Here is a 27,663-nt window from a genome sequence, read left to right on the forward strand (position 1 = left end):
AACAGTAGAATTTGAGCTTTTTAATCACACAGATTATATTCATCTTTGTACCTTTGGTAACAAATATAAAGGATAAAACATCTGAAAGTTTGATAAATGGATTAATAGATACCACAAACAATAAAATCAGTTAAAAAGCAAGGATTTGCAAAATTATTCAGGAAAAATTCCATAATAGCAGATTTAGTATAGAAAAGTCTCCAATGAAAGCCTGAGTTAGTGGTGTGAGATGTAATAACATGGACACAAAGATGAACTTTACATAGACTGGGACTTGTGCTAGAGTCCACTTTTTTGGGAGAGATATGACCTTTTAGGGTCCTGAGCGACTTAAAAGCTGACAGAGGCCAGTCCAGACCGCACAGTCTTTGAAATGACATCTTGGTAATCTACAGTATTATTAGATCCAGGATATTAAAAGCTAGGTCAAAGGACAGTTCTGACAATGAAAAGACTTTCATCCTTTTGTTCCATAATCCCTTCCTATTTCCAGTCCCATTCTTACATGCAGAAGTACACTCTGAAGAGCGTAGGCAGTGTTATCAGAGAAGCTACTGTGATGTTTGTTCTTTGCCTGGAAGTCTTTGTTTCATAATCTCTTCCTATTTCCAGTCCCATTCTTACATGCAGAAGTTCACTCTGAAGTGCACAGGCAATGTTATCAGAAAAGTTACCGTAATGTTTGTTCTTTACTTGGAAGTCTTTGTTCTGGAGATCTCATCACATTTTTTTTCGTTTCTGAGCTCTCAGCAATAAGTTCTATGCCTTGTTGTTTTGGCATCTCCATCAAGTCTCCCATCAATGGATTGAAAATATAAACTAGGTGAAAAATGCATTCTTTGTTTTCCCATTACCTACACAGAGGTCTACCTGGTGTTTGTAGAGCAGGGAAAGAATATGTACATATGCTATGTATGCCATGTATTTCATATATATATATAAATATATATATGTTTAGGTGTATGTATGTATGTGTATCTGGAGATCTAAACAAAGAGAATAAAATGAACTAATTTCTAGTGAGAGAACATTTAAACATCCTCCACTCTTCCAGCTGGGACTCAGCAGAAGTGCATTCTAATTCTGCTGGACAAATCCTTCTAAATACTCTAACCCCCATAAGAATAGTTGTATGTGTTCAGCTCATTGACACTGATGATCTGAGAAAAAAAAATTGTCCACATTATGTGGATACAGGGAGATAGTAGGAGATATGAAACATAAAGAAAAAGGGACACAGTGAGGAAAAGATAAGAACAGGTGCTCCCCAGATGCTCATGGTGTTTAATGAGAAAGCATATTTTGTTATAATGAATGTTCTTGGCAGTCCTTGATGAGTGATTGTATCTTTTTAAAATAACTGCATTAGTAATATGTACTGACACTCTTCATGCCAGTAAGATAAGCTGTTTCAGATAATGATAAGTGATACAAAGAAAATAAAACAGTGATGCAATAGATAGTGATGGAGGGCACCTACTTTGGAGAAGATTGTTGTAGGCATTTTTGAGTAAGTGACATTGAAGTGAGACCTGCATGATGAGAAAGAGCCCGTCATGTACGCAGTAGGGGAAAGAACATTCTAGGCAGAGGAGACAACAGATGCAAAGTTCCTGAGTCTGGGAACAAAATTTTGTAATAGAATGCATATCAGAGCAGATGAAACTTTTTTTTTTTTTTTTTTTTGTTACGTCTCACTCTGTCTCCCAGGCTGGAGTGCAGTGGCGTGATCTCCACTCACTGCAAGCTCCGCCTCCCGGGTTCACGCCATTCTCCTGCCTCAGCCTCTGGAGTAGCTGGGACTACAGGCGCCCGCCACCACGCCTGGGTAATTTTTTGAACTTTTAGTAGAGATGGGGTTTCTCCGTGTTAGCCAGGATGGTCTCAATCTCCTGACCTCGTGATTCGCCCGCCTCGGTCTCGCAAGGTGCTGGGATTACAGGCGTTAGCCACCGTGCCCTGCTGTAATGTGTTTTAATAAATGGGAGAGTCTTACAAGGTTAGGTCATAGAGTTGGGCAAAGCCAAATCATATAGGGTCTCCTAGGCCTTAGTAAGCACCTTGGATTTTATTGTAGTTATAAATGAATTCATTAAATATGTTCAAGTAAAATGTGCACAATCTGAGTTATGTTTTAAAAAGCCTACTTTGGATCTTTGTGGAGAGTGGATTATAGGAAGACGAGAAAATACTGGGGAACAAAATGGGGATGCTTTTGGAATTGCTGGGGAGAAACAGTAAAGGAGCAAGAGGGATGGTGGTGCTCTTTCCTGAGAGAAGAAGAGGAAGTTGATTTAAGCAAGAAGAGGAAGCATCAGAAGTTCTGTTTTGAAATGTTAAGTTTCGGTCACTATTTGGGAAGCCTTTTCTGAAGAGTTTAAATAAATAAATAAACTTTTTCTAAGTAAACCCTTGGTCAGAGCCAATACAACACCTCTTTCTGAGAAGCTGCATGGTAGTAGCTGTTAAAACTAGATCTGGAACCAGACTACTGACATATAAACCCCTGGCTCTCTCTGTTACTAGCTATATGAACCTTCAGTACTTACTTGAATTCTCTGTGCCTCAATTTCCTCAACCACGAGAACAGTAATTACGAATTCTCTCAAATGGGGTTTTTAAGGACTAAATAAGTTAATGAATGAAAAGCCTTCATAACATGCACACAGTAAGTACATGATACACATTGTTTGTTATTATTCCTAAACTACAGCGTATTCTATTAAAATTGATTTAGAATACATTTTCATTCTATATTACTTATAGAATCTTTCCTGTACTCCATGTTTGTTAAGAGTATTCTTCAGTTCTTAAAGGGACAATCACTGTTTAAGTCAATGAAAGAAGACGGAGTGAGGAACCCAGTATTAGTGGGAGGCTATATTTAGACAGTGGAATTGTGATATTTTGGTTTTTTGTGGAATCCTTATTGATGTCATTTGGAGGCCATGCAGTGAGCTCCAGAGCACTACAAAGTGAGACCTGTGACCTGTACATGTTGGAAGTTGAGCTGTCATCTGATCTCAAAATGATACTGTCTCTTTTCCCCAGCAAATTTAAAGTTATTGAAAGCATGCTTTTCCATTATTTTTTGTCTTTTCATTTTAATTATTTTACTAAATCAATTATTATTTAGTCAGATTAAATATGATGTCAGACAATTATATAGCAGAACTAGAATTATTGGAATGTAAAAATAGATGTACAACCAATGTATTACTAAAAATAATTGAGTTCTTAAAACATAATTAAAGAAAATTGTTTAACTATGAACCTGAAAACATTAGAAAAATATTACTAAATCAGACATATCTGAATTTCAACACAGCGAAATCTGCTGAAGGCCTTCTCACATTTGTATGATTTGGTATTTTTCTAAAGAGCATGAATGAGGATTTTGATGGCATATTACAAATACTTCACAAAGCTGGGAGGCATTGTGTATTATTTCACTCATAAGGTCACAAAACAGAATTATATATTTAAAAAAATATGAATGCATTTTATAAATGAAAACCTAGAGTGTTTTTGGTGACTGTTTTAATAGAAGTATTGGTTCCAAACCAAGAAAGTTAAGATTGCCTTTTCCTGGTTTGGTCAAACTCTACCTGAACATTACATGTGAGGATGGTTGTTAACCTGCTGAGCCTAACAAGAGTGATGAAGTCTCCTTTAATCATGTCTGTGTGAGAAAATGAAGAACCATTATCTTCAAATAATTAAAGAGCTATTATGTAGAAAAAAGTATTATTTTTATCTTTGGGCAAAAATTATAGGAAAACACAAAAAGATTTTCAAGCATAAATAATTGCACAAAATACATGAGAAAGGTTAAACTACAGGAGTTCTCAAATTCTTTATAGTTTTTAATTCTCAAGTATGTTTTTTCTTGATTCTACTCTCTATTCCAGAAGAAAAGCTAAATTACAAGGACATCTAATTGCAACGAATAATATTTGCTCAAAATGTTAAACTGATGTCATATTCTTAATTACATGTGTCAAAACTCAATCTTATAGCATTACATGTCACAAAATTATATAGAAAACTTCTGATGCAAACAATTTCTCACAGAGGTTCTGTGAGATATTTTAGCATTCTGGAAATTATCCATGACAAGCTCAGTGTATATAGGTGGTATATATGGTCACAGCGAGATTGATATTATTTAATATTTCCCTCCACAAAAGGCATCTATGTATTATAACCTAAGACTCTATTTGAAGAATTAGGAATTCTGACTGTCTTTCTAAGAAAGGAGGACCCAGGGTCTCTGGTCAAAAAAAAAAAAATGATATACCCCTAAAAGACCAGCCATTTAAAAAATAATACATACTTATTCATTTTAATGCTACATTTTATCGAATCATAACAAGTACATACAAACAAGAAAAAACAAAGGCAAACTGACATTAGCATCCAATCTTTTAATAGATGTCCACAACTGTAGCTCAATTGAAATAAACATATTTCACTTTCTCATTTTTTGTAGGTATAATAACAGAGGATCAAAATAAGGAATTACATTAGTAAGACTGCCTCATTTATTTACTCACAGGTTTAATAAACTGAGGCTAGAGCTTGCTGTTTTAATTTTCATTTTACTGAAATTTATATTTGCCCTTCCACAAATTCATTTTGCTGAATAGATTTCTATTTCCCAGCCAAGCTGGCAAAAAGACTTCTTGGTGCATTAGCATTTTGAGTAGTAACAAGACAAGTCAGTAAATAAAAATAATTAAAATGAATAGTTTATCATCATCTAAATGCAAACTAGTACATCATAGAGAAAGCCTGTGCCATCTTTCCCCATTATTTACTTAACAGTTATTAATTATGCTAATGCATATTATAGTAAAGAATGAGTAATGTTGACAACAAACTATGAATTGCAAAGACAAGTATACACTTCAGCATATGGGTATATTTAATCATATAAAAAAGTATAACTATTGTTAAAATTCCAAGATAATTTCTAAAAAGACATGTGGTCATTTTTAAAACACCTTATTTTTATCAGTCTTAGATTTACAGAAATATTGCCCTTCTAAACCCAAAACCCAGCATTTCCTGTTATTAATATCTTACATTAGCAGGATACATTTATTACAAATAATGAAGCAGTATTGATACAGTGTTTTCAACTAAAGTCTGTAGTATTTATATATCTTTAGTTTTTTACCTACTGTCCTTTTTCTATTCCCACATGACCGTGGGATACCACATTACATTTAATCATCATATCTCCTTAGGCTTCTCTTGGCTATGACAGTTTATCAGATTCCTTGTTACTCATGACCTTGACAGGTTTTAGGAATACTGGTTAGGCATTTTGTAAAATGTCCCTCTATTGGGATTTGTTTGCTGTTTTTCTGATGATTAGATGGGATTATGTGTTTGGGAGAGAAAGACTACTGAGGTAAAGTGCTATTTTCATTACATCATATCCAGGGTATATAATATCACTATGACTTATCAGTATTGATGTTGACCTTGATCACATTTGTCCACTATAAAGTTATTCTCACTGCCAGCCTCACTCAGTCATACTGTACCCATTGGAGGGCAGCCATGATGCTAACACTTAAGGAATAAAGAATTACGTTCCACCTAGTTGAGGGTGGAATATGTACATAATTAATTGGAATTCTTCTGTAAGAAATATTTTGGTCTCTTCCCACTTTATTTTATTCAGTCATTTGTTTATATCAGTATAGTCTCACAGACATGTTTTTAATACTTTGTATTACCAAATATTATTTTTTAATTTTATTTTTCAAATTCCAGATTTGTAATTTGAATGTTGTTCAATAAGTTGTTGTTCCATATTTAGCCATTTGAAAGCTCTTTCAGTTGGCTCTTGTGTTTCTTTGAATCATTCGCATCCTTGTAGGTATTGGTGTTGTTTTTCATTTGTTTATTTAATTGTTGGTGGTCTTATTTATTCATTTCTTGAGCACTTCCTTGCATTCTAACATTATAAGATGCTCTGGTTTCATCTTGCACATTTCCAGTTCAGTTATATAATCAACCATTTCCCCAAGGAGCCCTGGTTTCTTTTATTGGACAGTAGTATTTTGAAAAACTGATGTGAGATCTAGATGCGTTCACTACTTCTGAGATGTCCTTGCCCTAGGTCCTCTCAGGAAGTTTATTTGTGTACTAACCATGTATTTACACATATGTCTGAATATTTCTATATGTAATTATCTGTTGCTATATTAAGTTAAACATGAGTTCATACTTAGGTCTCTAACTCTAGTTCATACCGGATGGATCATTCTAGCCTCCTTCCCTTCCTTATCTGTAAACTTCCACACTAATTATGACACACCTGGTTTCCACCATCAACTATCCATTTACTGATATTAATATTGTTAAATTCCGCTATATATGTGTAGAAGCATCAGAATTGTTAAGCCATATTCCTGTGGGCCACACCTTTATCAGCTAGAGTACAGTCCTGTCTTTATCCATGTGGGCTGCTATAACAAAATGCCTTACACTGGGTAATTTATGAACAACAGAAATTTGTTTCTCATATTCTATGGGCCCAGAAGTCTGATATCAAGGTGGCAGCAGATTTGGTGTCAGTTAAAAGGGCATTCCTCATAGACAATGTCTTCTCTTGTCCTCATGTAGCAGAAAGGGCAAGACGGCTTGCTCAAGCCTCTTTTATAAGGGTGCTAATACCATTCATGAGGGTGAAAACTTCGTGACTTAATCATTCCTTGAAGGCCCCACTTCTCAATATAATCACATTGGTATTAGGTGCCAACAGATGAATTTTTTGGGAAAGCAACTTTCCGACCATAGCAAGTGCTTATTTCAAGTTTGTTTTGTGTTGTCTTTAGTTTTCCCCACTCATTTCCAAAGTTACTTAGGTTAGCACCTTTGTCCCCCACCCCCTTCAGTGAGGTTGTTTGATACGTTAATATGGTTAGATTTCTTCATATTCCATTTTGAAATTCCCTGACCTCCTTAATAATTAGCTTTCTTTTTTTTTTTTTTTTTTTTTTTGACCAAGTCTCTCTCTGTCACCCAGGCTGGAGTGCAGTGGTGTGATCTGGGCTCACTGCAAACTCTGCCTCTCGGGTTCAAGCGATTCCCCTGCCTCACCCTCCTGAGTAACTGGGATTACAGGCACATGCCACCACGCCTGGCTAATTTTTGTATTTTTAGTGAAGACGGGGTGTCACCATGTTGGTCAGGCTGATCTTGAACTCCTGACTTTGTGATCCACTGCCTCAGCGTCCCAAAGTGCTCCGATTAGAGGCATGAGTTACCTTGCCCAGCCAATGATTAGCTTTCTAATTAGCATACATTAAGGTTCACTGTTTTCGATGTAAAATATAATGGATTTTGAGAAATGCAGACTGCCAGGTGTCCATGATAGCAGTATAATATGGAATAGTTTCATCACCCTAAATAATTACCTGTGCTTTACATATTCAGCTCTTCCCTGCCCCTTCATGAACCCCTGGCAAACCACTGCTTTTATTATTTTATTTTATTTTTTTAGATAGAATTTCGCTCTTGTTGCCCAGGCTGGAGTGCAATGGCACCATCTCAGCTCACCACAACCTCTGGCCCCTGGGTTCAAGCGATTCTCCTGCCTCAGCCTCCTGAGTAGCTGGAATTACAGGCATGCACCACCATGCCCGGCTAATTTTTTTTGTATTTTTAGTAGAAACAGGGTTTCTCCATGTTGGTCAGGCTGTTCTCGAACTCCCGACCTCAAGTGATCCGCCCACCTTGGCCTCCCAAAGTGCTGGGATTACAGACGTGAGCCACCACACCTGGCCAACCACTGCTTTTCTATCATTGCCATAGTCTTGCATTTCCTAAAATAACACATAGTTGGAATCACAGCCTTTTCAAATTGGCTTCTCACGCCAGAAAAAAAATGCATTTAAGTTTCATCCATGTTTTTTGGTGGTTTCATAGTTCATTTTTATTAATCACTAATATTCCATTGTATAGATGTTCTGATTCATATATCTACTTGCTATTGAAGGACATCTTAGTTGCTTGCAGTTTGTGGGGATTGTAAATAAAGCTGCTATGAACATTTGCACTGAGTTTTTTTGTGGACATAAATTTTCAAACTAGTTAGGTAAATAGCTAAGACTATGGTTACTGAATTGTATGAAACTGCCAAACTGATTTCCAAAGTGGCTATATCATTTTTTCTTCTCTATCAGCAATAAAGGAGAATTCCTGTTGCTTTACATCCTCCCTAGCAATTGGTATTGTCAATTTTGGAAATTTTAACTATTCTAATAGATGTGTACGAGTTTTTTATTAAAATTGAAACTTGCAATTTTCTAACGACAAATGAAATTAAGGATCATTGTATATGCTTATTTTGCATTTGTATATCTTCTTTGATGAGATGTCTGTTCAGTTGATTAGCCTGTTTATAAATTGACTTGTTTTCTTATTATTAAACTTTAAGAGTCATTTGTATATTTTAGAGAGCAACCCCTTATCAGATATCTATTTTGTAAACATTTTATCTCAGTTTGTAGCTTGTCTTTCCATTTTTTTAAATATTGTCTTTGGCAAAGCAGAAGTTTTTAATTTAAATAAAGACCTACTTAACAATATTTTCTTTTATGGACTGTGCTTTTTTTTATTTATTTTATTTTTTTACTTTTTTATTTTTTATTTTTATTATTATATTTTAGGTTTTAGGGTACATGTGCACAATGTGCAGGTTTGTTACATATGTATCCATGTGCCATGTTGATTTCCTGCACCCATTAACTCGTCATTTAGCATTAGGTATATCTCCTAATGCTATCCGTCCCCCCTCCCCCAACCCCACAACAGTCCCCGGAGTGTGATGTTCCCCTTCCTGTGTCCATGAGTTCTCATTGTTCAATTCCCACCTATGAGTGAGAACATGCGGTGTTTGGTTTTTTGTCCTTGCGATAGTTTACTGAGAATGATGTTTTCCAATTTCATCCATGTCCCTACAAAGGACATGAACTCATCATTTTTTATGGCTGCATAGTATTCCATGGTGTATATGTGCCACATTTTCTTAATCCAGTCTGTCGTTGTTGGACATTTGGGTTGGTTCCAACTCTTTGCTATTGTGAATAGTGCCGCAATAAACATACATGTGCATGTGTCTTTATAGCAGCATGATTTATAGTCCTTTGGGTATATACCCAGTAATGGGATGGCTGGGTCAAATGGTATTTCTAGTTCTAGATCCTTGAGGAATCTCCACACTGTCTTCCACAATGGTTGAACTAGTTTACAGTCCCACCAACAGTGTACAAGTGTTCCTATTTCTCCACATCCTCTCCAGCACCTGTTGTTTCCTGATTTTTTAATGATGGCCATTCTAACTGGTGTGAGATGGTATCTCACTGTGGTTTTGATTTGCATTTCTCTGATGGCCAGTGATGATGAGCATTTCTTCATGTGTTTTTTGGCTGCATAAATGTCTTCTTTTGAGAAGTGTCTGTTCATGTCCTTTGCCCACTTTTTGATGGGGTTGTTTGTTTTTTTCTTGTAAATTTGTTTGAGTTCATTGTAGATTCTGGATATTAGCCCTTTGTCAGATGAGTAGGTTGCAAAAATTTTCTCCCATTCTGTAGGTTGCCTGTTCACTCTGATGGTAATTTCTTTTGCTGTGCAGAAGCTCTTTAGTTTAATGAGATCCCATTTGTAAATTTTGGCGTTTGTTGCCATTGCTTTTGGTGTTTTAGACATGAAGTCCTTGCCCACACCTAAGTCCTGAATGGTATTGCCTAGGTTTTCTTGTAGGATTTTAATGGTTTTAGGTCTAACATTTAAGTCTTTAATCCATCTTGAATTAATTTTTGTATAAGGTGTAAGGAAGGGATCCAGTTTCAGCTTTCTACATATGGCTAGCCAGTTTTCCCAGCACCATTTATTAAATAGGGAATCCTTTTCCCATTTCTTGTTTTTGTCAGGTTTGTCAAAGATCAGATAGTTGTAGATATGTGGCATCATTTCTGAGGGCTCTGTTCTGTTCCATTGATCTATGTCTCTGTCGTGGTACCAGTACCATGCTGTTTTGGTTACTGTAGCCTTGTAGTATGGTTTGAAATCAGGTAGCGTGATGCCTCCAGCTTTGTTCTTTTGGCTTAGGATTGACTTGGCAATGTGGGCTCTTTTTTGGTTCCATATGAACTTTAAAGTAGTTTTTTCCAATTCTGTAAAGAAAGTCATTGGTAGCTTAATGGGGATGGCATTGAATCTATAAATTACCTTGGGCAGTATGGCCATTTTCACGATATTGATTCTTCCAACCCATGAGCATGGAATGTTCTTCCATTTGTTTGTATCCTCTTTTATTTCACTGAGCAGTGGTTTGTAGTTCTCCTTGAAGAGGTCCTTCACATCCTTTGTAGGTTGGATTCCTAGGTATTTTATTCTCTTTGAAGCAATTGTGAATGGGAGTTCACTCATGATTTGGCTCTCTGTTTGTCTGTGATTGGTGTACAAGAATGCTTGTGATTTTTGTACATTGATTTTGTATCCTGAGACTTTGCTGAAGTTGCTAATCAGCTTAAGGAGATTTTGGGCTGAGACAATGGGGTTTTCTAGATATACAATCATGTCATCTTCAAAGAGGGACAATTTGACTTCCTCTTTTCCTAATTGAATACCCTTTATTTCCTTCTCCTGCCTGATTGCTCTGGCCAGAACTTCCAGCACTATGTTGAATAGGAGCGGTGAGAGAGGGCATTCCTGTCTTGTGCCAGTTTTCAGAGGGAATGCTTCCAGTTTTTGCCCATTCAGTATTATATTGGCTGTGGGCTTGTCATAGATAGCTCTTATTATTTTGAGATACATCCCATCAATACCTAATTTATTGAGAGTTTTTAGCATGAAGGGTTGTTGAATTTTGTCAAAGGCCTTTTCTGCATCTATTGAGGTAATCATGTGGTTTTTGTCTTTGGTTCTGTTTATATGCTGGATTACATTTATTGATTTGCGTATGTTGAACCAGCCTTGCAAATAAACTAGAAAATCTAGAAGAAATGGATAAATTCCTCGACAAATACACCCTCCCAAGACTAAGCCAGGAAGAAGTTGAATCTCTGAATAGACCAATAACAGGTTCTGAAATTGTGGCAATAATCAATAGCTTACCAACCAAAAAGAGTCCAGGACCTGATGGATTCACAGCCGAATTCTACCAGTGGTACAAGGAGGAACTGGTATCATTCCTTCTGAAACCATTCCAATCGATAGAAAAAGAGGGAATCCTCCCTAACACATTTTATGAAGCCAGCATCGTCCTGATACCAAAGCCTGGCAGAGACATAACCAAAAAAGAGAATTTCAGACCAATATCCTTGATGAACATTGATGCAAAAATCCTCAATAAAATACTGGCAAACCGAATCCAGCAGCACATCAAAAAGCTTATCCACCATAATCAAGTGGGCTTCATCCCTGGGATGGACTTTGCTTTTTTGTCTAAAAACTCATCAGCAAAACTAAGGTCTCCTAGATAGTACCCTAAGATTTCTTCTAGGGGTTTTATAATTTTTGTATTTTACATTTAGGTGTTTGATTTATTTTGGATTAATTTTTGTGAAAGATATGAAATTTATGTCTAGATGTTGATAGTTTCATATAGCTGCGTGTATTAATGTAACAGATATCCATTTGCTGTACAGACTGTCCTTTCTCCACTGACTTGTCTTTGCTTCATTGTCAGAGATCAGTGGACTATGTTAGTGCATGTTTATTTCTGGCATCTGTATTCTGTTCTATTGACCTGTGTGTCTATTCTTGTGACAGTACCACGTGTCTTCATAACTGTAACACTGTAAGTCTGGGAATTGGGTAATTTGAGTCCTCTGACTGTCCCTTTTCTTCAGTATTGTGTTACTTATTCTGGGTCTGTTGTCTTTCCATATAAACATTAGAAACAGTTTGTTAATATCTATAAAATAGCTTGTTGGGATTTTAAGTAGGATTCCATAGTCTTCTCTTTTTTTCTTGGATAGCCTCACTAGAGATTTATCAATTTCATCAACCCTTTTTCAAAGAACTAGCTTTTGACTTAATTGGTTCAATTTCATTACATTAATTTTATTTTCAATTTCATTAATTTCTGTTCTGTTTTTATTTCTTTTCTTTTCTCTTTTTTTGAGAGAGAGTCTCCTGTGTCACCCAGGTTGGAGTGCAGTGGTGTGATCTGGGCTCACTGCAACCTCTGCTTCCTGGGTTCAAGTGATTCTCCTTCCTCAGCCTCCTAAGTAGTTGGGATTACAGGTACACGTTCCTATGCCCAGCTAATTTTTGTATTTTTAGTAGAGACAGGGTTTCACCGTGTTGGTCAGGCTGGTCTTGAACTCCTGACCTCATGATCTGCCTGCCTTGGCCTCTCAAAGTGCTGGGATTACAGGCCTGAGGCACCGTGCCCGGCCTTTTGATTTCTTTACTTCTGCTTGCTTTAGGCTTTAACTGCTCTTCTCTCTGTTTCCTGAGGTTGAAACTTAGATTAATAACTTTAGAGCTTTCTTGTTTTCTAATGTATGTATTAGTTGCTATTAATTTACCTCCAGGGCATTCCACAATTTTTGATGTTTTATTTTCATTTAGTTCAAATTTCTCTGAGGTATTTATGGACTCATGTATAGTATAGAAATGTGTTATATAATCTCCAAGTATTTGGAGATTTTACCTCAGTCTTTCCCTTATTAATTTCTAGTTTAATTCCCTTATAGCCCAAGAAAATTATTTGTATGATTTCTATTCTTTTTAAATTTGGTGTGGTTTGTGGCTTATGATGTGGTTACTTTGGTGAATGTTTTTGAAAAGAATGTATATTCTATTGTTTTGGGATTGAATATTCTAAAAATATCAATTAGATCATGTTGATTGACAGTATGGTTCATGTCAACTCTATCTTTACTAATTTTCTGCCTACTTGATATATCAATTAATAAAAGAGAGGTTTTGAGGTTTCCACCTGTAACAATGGATTTGTCTATGTTTTCTTGCAATTCTATCAGTTTTTGATATTCTGTTATTGGGTGCATACACATTAAGGATACTATGTCGTCTTGGAGAACTAACATACTTTATCATTTTAATCTTCCTCTCTTCTTGTAAAGTCTGACTTGTCTGAAATTAATTTAGCTACTTCATTTTTCTTTTGATTAGTGTTACCACGGAGTACCTTTCTCCATCATTTTTACTTCTATCCTAGTCTTTATATCTAAAGTAGGCTTGTAAACAAAATTTAGTTGAGAATTATGTTTTTATATCCATCTAAAAATCTCTGTGATTTAACTACCCTACTAAGACCATTCATATTTAAAGTGCTTTTAATATGTTCACTATATCTGTAACTTTTATATGTTGCAATAGTTTTTTGCTTCTTTAATCTCTTTTTCTGCCTTGTATAATTTTAACTATTTTATATAATTTAATTTGCCCCCTTTCATAGGCATCAATTACACTTCCTTTTACAGTTTTAATATTACTCTAGAGTTTTCATTATGCAATTCTAATTAATCTAAGTTCACAGTAAATAACAGTTCCTTGCTTTGTATGTTCCAGTTCTTTCCTCTAGTCCCTTAGAACATTGCTGCCATTCATTTTATCTATTCATATGTTATATACACCCAATATGTTATTAATATTACTTTAAACAAATCATTATTTCTTAGGTTAATTGAGAATAAGAAAAATGAAATATTCCATTTTATCTTCATTTATTCATGCTCTTTATTTACATAAATCTGAGTTTTTGAACTATACTATATCATTTTCCTTGTCCCTGAAGATCTTCTTTTAACATTTATTGTTGGGAAGCTCTCCTGGAGATAAATTCTCTTAGTTTTTTGTTTGTGAAAATCTTTACAACGTACTCATTTCTGAAAAATAATTTCTCTGAGTATAGAATTCTATTAACAGTGTTTTTGTTTTTTTTTTCCTTTCAATATGTTCAATATTTCATTCCAAACTCTTTACTTCCATAGTTTCTGAAAAGATGTCCTCTAGAAGTATTACTCCTGTTTATCTACTGGTAAAGCATTATTAAAGCCCTTCCCACCCACTCTGGCTTCTTTTGAGATTTTCTCCTCGTCTTCTGTTTTCTGCAGTTTGAATATGATATGCTTAAGTGTAAATTTTTTTTGTATTTATTCTGATTGGTATTCTCTGTTTTTCTTGGATCTTTGGTTTTGTGTCACTCATTAATTTTGAAAAATTCATAGTGATTATTCAAATATCTCTCACAGTTTTGGATTGTTCTTTTTTTCTCCATTATTTTATCAACAAAAAGAGTCAAACACTGTAAAATATTTGAAGAGATTTATTTTGAGCCAAATATGAGTGACCGTGGCCTGTGACACAGCCCTCAGGAGGTCCCGAGAACATGTGCCCAAGGTGGTCGGGGCACAGCTTGGTTTTATACAGTTTAAGGAGGCATGAGACATCAATCAAAGACATTTAAGAGATATATTGGTTTGGTCCAGAAAGCCAAGAAAACTCAAAGAAGGGAATGGGAAGTGGGGGAGGGGGCCTTCCAGGCTATAGGTAAATTTAAACTTGTTCTGGCTGACAATTGGTTGGGTTTGTCTAAAGATCTGGGATCCATAGAAAGGAAATGTTGAGGTTAAGATAAAAGATTGCAGAGACCAGGAGACCAAGGTTCTTTTGAAATCTTATTGTGGCTGCCCTTAGACACAGCAGAAGACAAATGTTTCCTAATTAGTCCTTTAAAAGGTGCTGGACTCTTATTTAATCTCCTCAGGATTGGGAGGGCCTGGAAGAAAAAGATCTAGCAATGTTAATAGAGATTCTCTACAGATGCAAATTTTCCCCCACAAAGGACAGCTTTGCAAGGCCATTTCAAAATGTAGGGTAAAATATTTTTACTTTCTTCTTTGTTACATAATGTTATGCAGGAGTCACATTGGAAAGTAAGTCGCAATATATAGGGTTCAATAAACTCGTCTGATGAGAATTTGTGGGTTGTAGAGCATGACTCTCCAAACCCTTTATATAGGAATTTGGGCAAGATAAAAAAATATCAGAGCTAGTCTTCAATTTCCTCTATTTTAATTTTAGCTTAAGGAAGTTCCTATTGACAAATCTTCAAGCCGAGTGATTCTTTTCTCAGCCATGTTTGTTCTACCGATAAAGTCATCAAAATAATTCTTCATTTCTGTTATAAATATTTTAGAATTTCTAGCATTTCCTTTTAATTCATTCTTAAACTTCCCACTGCTATATTTACATGCTCCATCTTTTCTAGCTATGTCTGCTTCTTTCATTTGAGCCCTTAACATGTTATAGTTACTTTAAATTCACTGCCTACTCATTGTAAAATTTTGTCCTATATGAATATAGTTGTGATGCTTGATTTGTCTCGTCAGACTGTTAGGATATATCAGGTAACAGGAACTGACTAATTAATAATTAGATCTTTGTATAAGGTTTTGTTTATCTGGGGGAATTGGCCTGTATTGAATGTTTACTGTAGGTTTAGGTACAGGTGTCAAAAACTGAATTATAATGTCTTGGTTTTCATGTCCCCTTTGTATTTGGGCTTCTCTAAGGACTACTCTTTATATAGAGTCCATGTCGTTCAGCTCTAACCCACCGTTTTTATACTGTAACCCTATTACTATGATGGTAAGAGATGGGGGAGGGGAGCATTATATAATTTTAAGATTAAATCTTAGTCTTTTAGTGGGCTTTGTTCCTGGTATGTGTCCTTCAGAAGTTCTCCTTCATAAGTTTCCTCTCTTTGCCCATCCCAGCTCCCTTAGGTGAGACAGATAAGCTAGAGTAGACTAAAATCCTTAGGAAAATGACCTTTCCCCAACTTGGATAAGACTCTAGTAAAGTCTTTTTCTCTTGACAGTAGGCCTTAGGCCTTTGTTATGGAGAAAACCCTCTAGGCATATTTTACAAAGGTTACTTTTTCTCTCCCTATGCCAGAACCATGAGAGGGCTTTTCTTGGATTTTCTTCATGATGACCTGGTATGCTTAGTGTAGAATGGGGGCTCCCTAAGACTATAGCTCCAGGAGTTTCTGACCCTCAGCTTCCATCAATTCATTAAAGTTATCATGTAAGTGTTTTTACCTGTTTATGGGTCCTGCAGTTTCTGCTCTAAGAAAAGAGACCTTGGTTGGGACTCTCTAGATTTTCATATCTTTCTAAAATTCTGAGCAGTGGTTTGCTCTGAAATCTCAGTTTTCTAATGGGTCCAAGAAAAGTTGCAGATTTTCAGTTTGTTCAGCTTTATTCTTGTAAGGACAAGAATGACAATCTTCAAACTTTATATAGGATGGAGCTGAAACCAGAAATTCCTCATAGTCATTTTTTATACTTTATTTCTAGAGTAGTTATATTAAATAATTTTAAAGATCTGAATGTTAATAACAATTGGAAAGACAAGAGTGTTCAGGATTTTTAATGAAGTGATATATTTAATGAAGTGATACATTTCTGATGTATATTCATGTACATTAACAGTTTATTAAGTAATAATAAGTAAATAATAATGGATATTTGACAAGCAAATCAAATTCATCTTACAACTACATGAGATAAAATTTTTTATTTCCATTTTATAGATTAACAACATGAGACCAGAATTTTTCTTAACCACTAATTATTTTAACTCCTGAAAGAATATGAAATTTCTGTCCATTTCAGACATTTGGGAAGGCAGATGATATATGTTAAAAAAAAGCCAAATTAAAATGGATAGATTAATTAGATCACTTTGCAATCAGAAAATATAATATGTCAGATTAAGCAAGTGTATATATCTATATATATATTATCCTTCTGTTCTTAAAAAATATAGGCAAAAGAATAACCGTTATTTTAAGTAATTTTTTTAAAACATTATTCCTTGGCATCTATGTTTCTCATTATTAATATGAATTATTTTACTTGTTGATATTTTCAAGACATCAAAGGCAATAAAGTAGAATAAATGGCATTGTTATGTAGATGACACCCTTATCACAGAAATGATAAATGCTATCTAGACTTTTGTTTTATGACCAAATGCAGATAAATCTTTCTCAACATTTATTAATATGCCATTCAATTCCCATATCTATGTTCTATAAAACAGAGTGTTTTAAATTTAAAAAACTTTTTGACGGCAAGCTATAATTATAATAATCGAAGTTGTTTTCCCGTAAGTAAATTATTTTCAGAGTACAGAGTAGATACCAGGAAAACACAATGATCTATTGTCTCTCATGTCTACAATTTGTTGAACAAGATACTTTAAATTAAAGCTTGAAAAACATCTCTGCTGGTATTTGAAATAATTAGCTGTGAAAGTCACGGTCCAAGACCCTTTTAAGATTTAGATTTTAAGTGCTTTTTCTTCTAGTTGTCAAGTCTTGACATTTTATCATTTGGTATTCAAGGAAATGGAGGCTATTTCTTCCTCCGAACACTGTAGACAAATTATATTTATGCTAGATAGCCAATATAATGGAAAGCAACCTGGTTTCGATATTTAAAAGTATTGACACTTCTGCCTAAAAAGGTGCTTGCTTACCCACGTAAGAACCACTATCTGTATTTAAGTAAAATAGCTTGCAAAATACTTTTTTAGAATGAAATTTTCCAGTGGAAAATATTATATTATACATTCAGCCAGTAAATCCAATTCTCTGTTAGGAATTTCTCCTTCTAAGTCTTAGAAATCTTAAATTTATTGTCTCTCAAACTCAGCACATCTCTGTCCTCCTCTGTCCCTTCACAATGATTAAATAACATAAGAAGATCTCATTGAAGGTAATATCGTATAGTTTCCTTGTTTGTGTTTTTTTTTATAGTACACCTGTAGAATGTAAGCTCTTCACGGGTATGACGCTGCTTTAGTCACTGATAAATCCCGAGTACCTAAACAGTCCCAGACGCATATTAGGTACTCAATTAATATTGGTTATATGAATGAGGGCTTCCTTCTACTTGACTATAGTGTCCCTCAGAACTTTTATTTCTTTTGGCTTACCACTGTATCTCTAGTGCAAGAGCAGGCATTCAATAAATACATGTTGAGTGGGCAGCCGAATGGTGGATTGAATAAAATTACATCAGCACTAAAATACTGGTGCTAGAAGGGGAATATGGCATAAATATCCCCTTCCCTATATCTCTAGACAACATATCTGACTTACCAATCATCCATTTTACATGTTAGGTTGTGATACTGCTGAAGAAAAAGAAATTTGTTCAATTTTTTATGATTTACAATGGCTTTATATTTTCATTAAATTTTTCCAAAGATTGAATGAGTTTAAAACACCAACTCAGCTATTAGGACAGACAGGCAAAAAATATGTTTGTTTTGAGTCTTTCAAGTACAAAGTTTGGATATTTCAATTGTCTTCACCATTTAGGACAATTTTCTTCAGATAAAAATTTAAAATAATCACTTCAGAAGCCATTTAAATTCCAACAAAACTAAAAGTAGTAAAGACCTAATTGAAGACAATGTTGAGGTCCTATCTACATTTGTGCACGTGTGGTTGATGCAATAATGATTTGGTTATTGTGAACATGATGATAACTATAGTCAAATTAAACATATTTATATAGGCATATTTTAGGGATATGAAACAGATAACTTAGCCATGCTATTATCCAATCATTTCTTAATTGCATGCTAATTTTATATACTCAATTGTGATTCTGGTTCTTGTACTATCAAGCTGTTTATTTTGGTAGTAGATACATGAAAGCACCTGGATAACATACAAGTTGGAGAAAACTAACACTCTTTCTTGGTTTCTTTGTCACAATCACCCTTGTGGTGAAAAAAGATCATAGCTTTTTCTACCTAATCCCCATTTCATCTTTCTGTGTTACTTGTTTCCCTGTAGTCATAACACAGTGAATTCAGATTAGTAAGAAAATAGCATCACAGTTTAAGATAATATTGATTCTGGAGAACAACCGAGAATGCTGTGTGTTTTCCTTGACGAATTGATAGGATGGAATTCTAGAAGCACCATACAATATCCTTCTGAAGAAAAATTCAACAGGTTATAAAACCCAGGCTCAATGACCCCAGAAAACCATGAGTGTTTGAATCACCATCAACAGGGGGATGGATGATTCTGGAAGGTTAATATAATATGTGCCTTTTTTGAAACAATCTTTATTTGCTTTTACATTTCTATGGAAATGCTATCCACATTCATACTAATTTGTGGAGTTTGTGTGTGTGTGTGTGTGTGTGTGTGTGTGTGTGTATGTGTTTTTCTTCACCCTTAGGAATCACAAAGAGAATGCTTTGAGAAAAAAAAATTCTCAGAAAATTTGTCATTTTTGTAAGATGCTGATCTTTTCACTATTTCTACAAGGTATGCAGCTGCATAGCAAGCAGGGATACAGAGGGCTTTCCTCCTGAGCTAACAGGTTTCTGTTGTGATGGAAACAAGTAAAAATTATAGTAATTTTGAGGGTCAGTAGCACAACTATCCTACATCATATGCTTAGATGGAAATTTTGTATGTCAGCTGGATTATAACTACTGCTGAGTTCTTAACCCTACTTAATATCAGGGAAGATTTTACCTGGCACTTTCAGATCATTTCCTTTAACAAAATTACTTTCAATAATGTTATTCTTTATTCTCACGAGAATAGTTTGCTACTCATCTCTCTGGTTTCTTACTAACAGAAGCTTCTGTTTACTAACAATTAATTATGGCTATGTTATTGAAACTTAAGAAGCAATAATATAGGAGAAAAGGGGATCAACACAAAATGTTTTTTCTTTCCTTAACAGCTACCCAGACAGTAGTCCTATTTAAACAGGGCAGTATCTTCAGAAATTTCTCACAAGCACACCAAAAAATCATAAAATGCAGGTAATCTGACCTCTGCCTATGCAAAGAAGTGATGTTTAATCTTCCCACTGACCAAAGAATGAAAATCTCATTAAAAAGTAGTTTCAGAGTGATGGAAGCAGGAAGCAAGAGATGTCAGAACTCTCAAATTGTGTTCTTTATTCACATTAATATAGTTATTTAATAACAATTGTTAGTGTGAGTGTGATAGCAACCTTTTCTTACAAATAAATCCCATAAGGAAATATGTATAATAAAAGTGAACTTTACTAGATGTTAAAATTTCACCCTGTAATTTGTGTGGTCAGCATAAAAGATGTGTCATCAAGATAAAAGATCTCATCTGGGATGTTGAGGATTAAGGCATTCAGTTTTTTTTATCCTCAAAATAAAATCGAAGAATTATTCAATTACCATTTACCAGAACTGACTCTGTCTCTGACTTTTTGACTTTTGCAACTCTCTCTACGAGCCTGTGTTGTCAATGTTTGTCTTTAGCTATAATGATCTACACACCCACCTTGGGGAATTACTATGCAAGTATCATTGAAATGGTACATGAAAAATCATTTTGTGCTCTCAGGCTATTCAGATACTGATATAAATACAAAGGATAAATTTGCAAGTTCCGGGTCTTGGTAAGCTTCATCAAGTTTATACCAATAAGAGACAATGCCATCAATTTCTGAGGCAGAGTGAATGGGAGTCATGATTAAGACTGACATAAGCTTGGCCCGAGTTTTCGGACTAGTAACTGAAGGTTTGAAATGTCCCAAAGACATAAACCAGCACAATATGTTTTGCAAATATTTTAATTAGTTTAAAATTTTTAAGTCAAGATTTTACATAACAACACCCATTTCCAGATTCTATTGAAAAATTTTAAGATCTAAATACAAGAACTACACTGCTTAGTACATCTTTCTGCCTGCTTCACACATCTGAGATCCTGATCCTGTTTCAGATAATATGTTTAGGAAGTCAAGAGTATGGACTGACTAGAAGTTTTAGCAACGGATATCAGTTCAAGGTCTATTTTATTTTGTCAGTATCTTAAAATTGTTAACAATGACACATTTGAGAATTTATTCAGAATGTAAATAACAAGATAATTCTTTCCACCAAAAAAATTTATGCTCTGATACTAATTTATCAATGTTTGTACATATACGAAAATGCAGAAACTTCTCTGTAGATTATTTGAGACCCATTGCATGTTCTGTAATTGAGTTCAAACTGAGGAAGGAAAGAGATATTAGAAGAATAACAGAAAAACCTTAACTTCCACATAACATTTTATGCTATTACTCTTCAGTTAGAGAGCCTTTCTTGACTTCCTTTTGCTCAGTGCATAGAGTTCAGAGACCTGTGTATTAATTTTTTTGTGTGTGGCTTCACCTTCTTTCTTGGTTCATTTCTTAACATTTTTCTAAGGGACTTTATCTAATAAAGGTTGAATAAATGAATAATGAGAGAATCAGAAAAAGTCTCCACGTTCGTTTGGTTTTATTAATTTATAAGATTTAAAGACAGACATACTTGGATCAAATTCTAGCTTGCCACTTAATTAGTTACATGATCTTGAAGAACTTAATGATACAACATAAACATTTCTAAACTCTAGTTTATCACCTGGTTCTTAGTTTTCATGTGGATAAAATTATATAAGAATACACATAAGTTTTCTCCTTTTTCCCATACAGTCCTCCCATTGTGTTAGTTTTTCGATAGTGTTCCATTTGCTTAAAACATTTCCTAGGTGTCTTCAGTATGTAAAAACTTAATCATGCCTAATACAAGAATCATACCCATCACAATATTTTGTTAACATCTCCTCTAACAGAGTTTCAACCACATAATTTATTATTTGTTTAATGATTTAAGGTTTTTCTCTGTGACTGTGTTAAGATTTTTCAAAGGCAATGGAAATAACTCAAATATCTATAAAAATAGCAGGGATGATGAAAACAATTGGTATTTATATATCAAGTTTTGATAAACCAAGGGCTTTCACTTACTTTATCACATATAAGATTTACTACTCAAAAAGACTTGTAAGGTGGGTAAGGTAGGTATTGTTCTTATTACCCTAATTTCATATGTGAGCTGAGAGACCTAGAAGACCTAGAGGACATGCAGATTTTTGCCTATAGTTAGAAACCCTAATTTATATCTTCTGCCTTTGAATCCAGAGTTTTTCCACTACATCATATTTTCTTCCAAGGAACAAACAGAATCATAGGTATATGGTTGATCGTGACAATAAAAGTTCATTGATTGATTTATGAAAACTAAGATAGGTTTTAGAATACAGATAATCTTTTTTTCACAGAGTTTTACACATGTGTATTTTTATTGTCATCCGCATTTGTAGTTATGATAAATAAGTTTGCTCTAACTTAGAGATAAAGAAACAAAGTTTTTTGATTCACCAGGGATTTCCAGACCAACAGCCCTTGGGAGGTGCATTAAGATTCCTAAAAGTTTGTAACAGTAGCAGGCATCACTAGAGCCCATCACTCCCTAGATTAATACACCCTGGTTTTCAGGTCCCTGTGAAGACTGTGTATCACATTTCTGTCCCCAAAAGGTGCTTGTGTCACATCCCTGACTCCAAAAGTGTTTTAATTTCTTACCTCTGGTAAATCCATTGCCCTTGAGTAATGTTTTATCCTTGGAAATAGTTTCTTATGACCCATCTAAAAGGATGTTAGTTTCAATGGGCTCTGGATCCCAGCCCTCACTATTACATGTGGTTTCTACTTAATGGATTCTGTCTCGTCTGTCCCTGATATTTTTTCAAGTTAATTATTTGTAGTGATACCACAGTGAATAAAAAGTCCTCAAAGTGAAAAACCGGAATAGTGCTCACAAATAAATGGCCAACCTAATGATGGGTTTGAAATATATGCCTCAAGAAGGTACAATACTGTTTATATTAATTTTACAAGGTCATAGATAATGGATCTATACTATTGTAATCAAACAGAGGACGCATGGTATAATCCAAAAGAGAAGCAAATGGGTCTGGGCACTGGGGATTGCTCATGTGAAAGGAAAGGTCAGAATATTTATGCACCATCTACTGGATGGTTAAGCTTTCAAAACCAACGTAATTATATAGAAATGCACTGAGATTGATTTAGATTAGGTATGCAAGCATACCTAGTCTTTATATTGGTCATCAGCCCTCAATATGAAAAAGATTCTTCAGTAGATTGTGGTACATTATATGTTAATGAATTTGGCTTTTTTTTTTTTTTTACAGTGACCATTGTGTCACATTCCAATTCATATGGATTAGAGGTTCTCAACCCATAATAAGCCTCAGAATCACCTGGTGAATTTGTTAATACACAGACTTCTGTCTCTCTGTTAAGTTTCTGATTTACTAGACCTGAGCTGGGAGAAAGGAATTATTTCTAACAAGTTCCCAGGATGGCCGGGTGCGATGGCTCACGCCTGTAGTCCCAGCTTACTCGGATGGCTGAGGCATGAGAATTGCTTGAGCCCAGGAGGTGGAGGTTGCAGTGAGCCAAGATTGCCCCACTGCACTTCAGCGTGGGCAACAGGGTGAGACCCAGTCTCAAAAATAAATAAATAAATAAATAAATAAGTAAGTAAATAAGTGAAAATAAAAATAATTAAAAAAAACTAGTTCCCAGGTAATGGTGATGCTGCTGGTCTATGGGTAGCATTGATACAGATAAAAAAGTTATTAGTGTAGCAAATCCCCCAGATACCCTTTATTAAAGCAGTTTCAGATGGTCTGATTTAGCCTGATTCCCCTACCATTATAAAGTGTTCTCTTGATGCTAACACACCTTGCTAGAGCACTAATAGTGGCTGAGAATGCCTAAGAATTTTTATTTGAGATTTATTTTTTACATAAAATAATACTTGCAAATAATGTTTTAAATCCAATCATACTATGAAGACTATGATGGTAACCAGCAATCCTCTTGCCCTCCTTGCAATTTCTGATACCAAGGGGCAACTATGTCAATCTTTTATTTTCATTCTGTCATATGACTCCATATTTATAGATAACGTGTATGTCACTGTTCTCTATTTTTTCCTATTTTGGTTTTATCTACTGCTTTCCCATTATAGAAAATATCTATTTAACGGTCTTATTCCAGTCTTTCCCTCAACCTCCAGTATAGTTATGTTAGTTAAGCCAATTTTCCGGTTAGATTATTCATATCTGAATCAAACAACGTGCTATGATTAGGCCTTCTTTTTTATACATTGGTTTTGTTTCTTATAGCCTTATCAGTTGGCACACTTTTCATTTGCTTAGATTTTAATATATATCATTAATTCATTCTAATCTCTTTGGAAGAACTGTAACTCTCATTTCAATATTTTTTTTTAAATGAAAGTAGTAAGTTGTGTGTGTGTGTGTGCGTGTGTGTGTGTTTCCCACAGAGACATCCTTTCTGGAGCTTCTCTCCATTCCCTTATACAGTGGGACTGGAGGATCTCTGGACTTGCTACCATTTTGCCACCTCTCTGCAATGTTGTATCTTTTTCCTTCTGTCTCTGATTTTGTTTGTTTTTCTGTTTCTCAGTAGGATTCCTTTGACCTTCATTTTCCAAACTGTCTCTTAGTTTTTCTCGCCCTGATATCACATTTTTACATTTCAGGAACTCTTTCTGATTCTCTAAATGCTTCTTTTTAAATATCTGTATCTCTGAAGGAACTTTTCTTAAAGTTCTTTGAGAATAAATTTAGAATTTTTGAAGCTTTTATCTGCACCTTACATTGCCTCTCTTTTCTTCAAGTTTGGTATGCTTTTTGTTCCTTTTTGGCCTCTCAATTATATGTTAAAGGCTCTCCAAAATCCCTGGAAATCCTTTGCTGCCTATTCATACTCATGAGTGAAGTCGTGAAAATAGTGATATGAAGTTCTCTGTGTAGAGAAGGGCTTGCTAATTAGGCTGTTTCCCACATGGTTACTGGGTGTGCACCTAGGAGCCAGTACCTGCATCTCTTCCAGTTGATTTCAATTCTCCAGGTAGGAATTCCTCCATCTCTTATGTAAGGATGTAAGCTGTGGGCTGGCAGCTTTCTGGAGGTCTAGTAAGGGAAGATAACTTCATTAACAATGTTTGATACATAGGCTAACGTGGAACCCTGATTTTCACTGCAGTTTGACAGCCTTATATTCAACTGTTTCTAGTGGCCTGAGAACATACCATTCATGCTCCAGTCTTCTATGGGTGGGAGTACAGTGGATGGCCCTCAGAAATCACTCCGTTGTTTGAGTTGAAGAGAGAACCCAGAAGAGTCTAACTGCCCCTTATTAAAAATGGTCAATCTTTATCTTTTCACGTTTAACCTGACAGTCGGATATATAAAGTGTCCCAAGTTTTTACATATTTTGAAAATTCAGTGCCATAAAAAAAATACTTCCTTCCCAGTAGTTCCCAGCTATTTACAAAAACTTTATGTGAGTTCTAATATCTTCTTTCCTGATGTGTCTGATGGTTTATTATTATTTTTATTTGGCTTCTGGAGAGAGTAAATGTTAACTTTTGTGTTCAATTAACTTTTGTTCAATCTGCATTATATTACTACTTATTAAGAATTCGCTATCTTACATATATCAAAATAAGGAAAATAGAGTGTCCCTGGTACCCAGAGAGAGCTTACACACTGGAGTTTACATAAGAATGCCTCCATGTTTCATGTCAAAATTTATTTTAAAATTATCTATTTTAATCTGAAAGTTATGTTTGTAAATTAGTATTATCAAAATCAGCATAGGAGATTTTCATTAGTGTTCAGTACTTATCACTGTAAGTGCATGGCTGAGACAAAACATGGGTTATGTATTTCTTATTCATTTGATTCTTTAATACTTTCTATGCATAGCTGAGTTCAAAAATTTCTAATTATAAGTTGATCATCAATTCAAAAAAAGCTTGACTTTTTTAAATGTTTGCTATATATCGCTAAAACTGTACTTTTCCATTTTCTTTTACTTTTACTATGTCATTTTCTATTTACTTTTCCATAACTTCTGTTTCATCTTCCTTTTAAAAATTATCAGTATTCCTAATATTTTATATAAACTCACCATAATCTTTGTATATTTGTCCCTCTTTTTTTCTGAGCTCACCAATATTATGAGCAACAAATTCTTTGAAATGTGTAGATTATAGGGAAATGTGTAGATTATAGGGAAATGTGTAGATTATGGGAAAATCTTTTCTCTGATTTTTAACTACCATTTTTAAGAAAAGAATATTATGCCCCATTTTTATCCTTTTAAAACAAGTATATCTTTTATAAGCTATGACGATGGGCTAAAGGTAGATAATTTTTCAAAAGCATAATGGCTGTATTATCTAAAACTAAGAAATAAGACATTTTATGTCTTGAAAAGGCTGTTAGAATAAAATTACCTCACTGAAATTATTCATCTTTTGGCTAAATTGACTTTTTTTTTTGCTTTCTAGAATTTTATTTTCTTCATTCAGTGGATGTATTACTTATTTCTGAAAAAGAACAAAAGAAAAAATAGTATGTGAATTTGAAAACATTTATTTTACATTATCTTGACTACAAGATTGTGAAGATAAACTTTATTCAAAATGATTATTCTTTCTTATTACCAGAAATAAACATCATAAAAAAGAAGTAGCTTCAGCAATGTACACAGAAATAATTTTCAAGTTGACATTATAACATATCGGACTTTGGAAAAGCATAAACTATAGTTTGTGACTACAGTTGATGAATGGGTGATAATTTCAACTATAAGTGTAAACATGCACTATGTTTCCAGAAATCTAGATGAGAGACAGTATTTAATAATTTTTAAGAGCACAGTTTTGGTCTTAACAGAACTGGTCCAAGTCCTGGCTCTGCCACTGTGGTTTACCTCAAGTTATTTTAGTTATTTGATCCTCAGTTTACTCGGCAGAAAAATGGGGATTTACAACTCGAGGCTATCATAAAGATTAAACAAACTTCTATACACAGAGTGTTTAACATAGAACCTGGCACATAGTGAGCATTCAATGAATGGTTGCTAATGTTACTACAAAGCTGTTCAGATATGTTTGATCAAAATAAATAAAACTGTACCAATCAAAACAAAATTAATTCAATGCAACACCAAAATGGATAGCGTTACCAATATTTACACTTTGGGCAAATAAAAACAGCTAGGCATTTATGCTTACAGGTGACACACTAAATATTAGTGTCTCTGGATGAAATAAAATAGGGAATGGTAGTTGTTGCAGGAGAGGTGTGCTCTCATTTTAAAGGTTAAAAAAAAGATTTAAAATGTGTATAAATCTGGTCACCAGCGATAGCTTTCTTTTCACTATACTCAGAGGATTCACTTATTTAACAGATATTCTTTGATTGCCTATTATGTGCCCGGCTGTGTTTACCTACCATGCAAAAGGAAATACCTCCTTTTTATGCTTGAATACTTTCCTTTTCCACAGACATTTCCACTGGGCCTGGGAGATGGGCAATTCTATTCATGGACAGATGGTTTGAGAAGAAAGGACTGGCATGACTATGAAAGCATTCAGAAAGAGGCTATGCGCTCAGGTATGAAGCTCAGTGTACGCCAAAGTGCTACTTCACTCGCAGCAGTGTCTCATTTGTCACGTAAAGGATCTCTAATTAGCATTTCTTCTGCACACAGTAAAGTATGTTTCATGGGGATATTGGAGGTGATACTGGACAGAACCTAAATTATTTCAAATTTCAGAGAGAAAACAAATAATGAATAGTCTTTCTAATATTAGCTGCAGTAAAAGTCATTAAAATTTAAGAAATATATA

The 27,663-nt window shown here is 34.6% G+C and overlaps 1 protein-coding gene across 2 annotated transcripts in view; it reads left to right on the forward strand.

The window, feature by feature from the left end:
* Nucleotides 1-27,663, forward strand: part of GALNTL6 (polypeptide N-acetylgalactosaminyltransferase like 6) — a 1,250,255-nt gene that overhangs the window by 400,726 nt on the left and 821,866 nt on the right. For both annotated transcript variants that reach the window (XM_003257974.4, XM_012507976.2), the window contains one exon: nt 27,319-27,427. In XM_003257974.4, coding sequence (XP_003258022.2) covers nt 27,319-27,427 — 109 coding nt within the window. The remainder of the gene's footprint in view (nt 1-27,318; nt 27,428-27,663) is intronic.

Source organism: Nomascus leucogenys, chromosome 7b (genome assembly GCF_006542625.1).
Source record: "Nomascus leucogenys isolate Asia chromosome 7b, Asia_NLE_v1, whole genome shotgun sequence".
NCBI classification, from domain to species: domain Eukaryota; kingdom Metazoa; phylum Chordata; class Mammalia; order Primates; family Hylobatidae; genus Nomascus; species Nomascus leucogenys.